This window comes from Mizuhopecten yessoensis, unplaced genomic scaffold (assembly GCF_002113885.1).
Source record: "Mizuhopecten yessoensis strain PY_sf001 unplaced genomic scaffold, ASM211388v2 scaffold9501, whole genome shotgun sequence".
Lineage (NCBI taxonomy): Eukaryota > Metazoa > Mollusca > Bivalvia > Pectinida > Pectinidae > Mizuhopecten > Mizuhopecten yessoensis.
The window spans coordinates 533842-535997 of NW_018408079.1; the positions used below are offsets into that span (position 1 = coordinate 533842).

At 36.8% G+C, this 2156-nt stretch overlaps 1 protein-coding gene across 2 annotated transcripts in view; it reads right to left on the reverse strand.

The window, feature by feature from the left end:
- Positions 1-1690, reverse strand: part of LOC110458195 — an 8187-nt gene extending 6497 nt beyond the window's left edge. Inside the window, exons 1-2 of one of the 2 annotated variants that reach the window (XM_021509798.1) lie at positions 1596-1690; positions 146-366 (exon numbers count right to left, since the gene is read on the reverse strand). In XM_021509798.1, coding sequence (XP_021365473.1) covers positions 146-366; positions 1596-1662 — 288 coding nt within the window. In that variant the 5' untranslated portion in view covers positions 1663-1690. Of the gene's footprint in view, positions 1-145; positions 367-1300; positions 1481-1595 lie in introns of those variants that run through there. The other variant, XM_021509796.1, reaches the window with a different exon arrangement.
- Between the last annotated feature and the right edge of the window lie 466 nt (positions 1691-2156).

Consider the following 2156-nt stretch of genomic DNA (forward strand, 5'->3'; position numbering starts at 1 on the left):
TGAAATACCTTAATGTACATATTTCATCAATCTATTTAGTATTTGTGCGCTAACCATAACGTGACTGTTGTAAACGGGGCAAAATCTCTAATGCTGTTTACAATTACAATTAAGCAACTTTGAAAAAGCAGTTGGCCCTTTATACCTTGTCAACCCCTGAGCTATCCCATCTGTCAATCATACTGTGTCTGTAATTGTTCCCGCATTGGTCACGTGCGTTTATAGAAACACATCCGGGCGCTGTTTCAGTCTGCTCGCTTGCCACGCCTTGTTCCATATACGTCTTGATCACTGAATGACCGTTCATACTTCGGGCACGGAATATCATCTGCCAATCACCGACTTTTCTCTCCAGAATTCCGCATACTGTTAATGTAAACTCGATAGGTAGATATTGGAACTAGTCAATGGTATATTTATGTAGTTTTCACAGCCGTCACTCTACGCAACCAGCCATATGATGATATAGTATGTGATGAGGATAGATACTTGACATGCGTGCAGACAATTGGTATATACTGATGTGCTCTTTTGTCTCATTTGCTATTGTCTTTAGTATAAATGGAGCAGTTGATAAAAAGAATAGAAAAATATTATCAATTACCAATTATAAAATTCATCGTTTTGAATTGTAATAACAGCAAAGATCAGCTTCAACAATGAACAAGATGCAATACCTATATGAACGTATCGTTGCCAACCTGTGCGTTGTAACTTTATTGTGAATTAAACTGCCAAACATGCATTAATACATATACATTTTTCTGGAAAAAGATAGATAAACTGAAATAAGAGTAAAATCAACTAAATTACTAAAATTCTGACAAGTTGAAATATTTATAGACTAAGTGAAACAAAGATGAAACGATATATTGTATTAATGATATATATATATCAATCAAGACTAAAAAGATCAACTATTCAACTATATAGGTATACAGGTTTAAAATGAAATATCGGTACACCGATGATCAAACAAATAAAAACAAACCAACTGATCAAATAAATGTTCTACAGGTGTTGTATACATTGGTGCTATCATGTTTACGATTTCAACATATTTATGAGGAACATGAACGCAACGAGTTTATAGTACATGATTTATATACTTTCGGAAGTAAAATCTAAAACTTGATCAGTATCGGCGAAACAAACCGGTAGAACATCTGACATTTGTTGGGATTTACAAAGTGTAGCTTGCCATATGCCGTTGATTCATGTGATAAAGTACATACACGAAGCGGCTATTTGCATGTAATATATTCAAGATTTAGTCATTAATATGCATTAATGAACTTACCTTTGTTTATATCCCCCAATAAAATCATATACAACACTAAGATACCGTAGATTCTGACAGAGGCCATGCTGCTATTGTCGCCAGTGCAAGATGAGTAACAAACTATAGCGAAACAAATAGCACTGACATTAAAATAAATAGTCCACAGTGTAAACGTACACAAACGAGGCAGGCTTTAATGATAACATCTGACATTTGTTGGGATTTACATCGTGTAGCTTACCATATGCCTCTGATTCATGTGCTGAAAGTACATAAACAAAGCGGCGATATTTGCATTTTATAAGGAACTTACCTTTGTTAATATTCCCCAATAAAATCATAAACAACACTAAGATACCGTAGATTCTGACAGAGGCCATGCTGCTATTGTCGCCAGTGCAAAATGAGTAACAAACTATAGCGAAACAAATAGGGCAGGCTTAATAATAACGTAAATGATCGAAGTCCAAATTTGCAACGAATCAAAGGGAAATGAAAAACCTTAATGGCAATTTTACAACTGATGGCAGGTCTTAGTGTGAACGTAAACAACTGATGAAAGTCCCCGTAGCAACGTGTACATAGGAGGACAGATATCAGTGGCAACGTAAACAAAGGTTGGCAGGCCACAGTTGCAACGTCTACAAATGGCGGCGTGTCTCAGTTGCAACGTATACAAAAGGTGGCACGCTTCAGTTGCAACGTAAACAAAGGGTGGCAGGTCTCAGTTACAACGGCTCCAAAAGGTGGCAGGCCTCAGTTGCAACTTATACAAAGGATGACAGGCCTCAGTTGCAACGTATACAACGGATTGCATGCCTCAGTTGCAACGTATACAAAGGATTGCATGCCTCAGTTGCAACTTATACAAAGG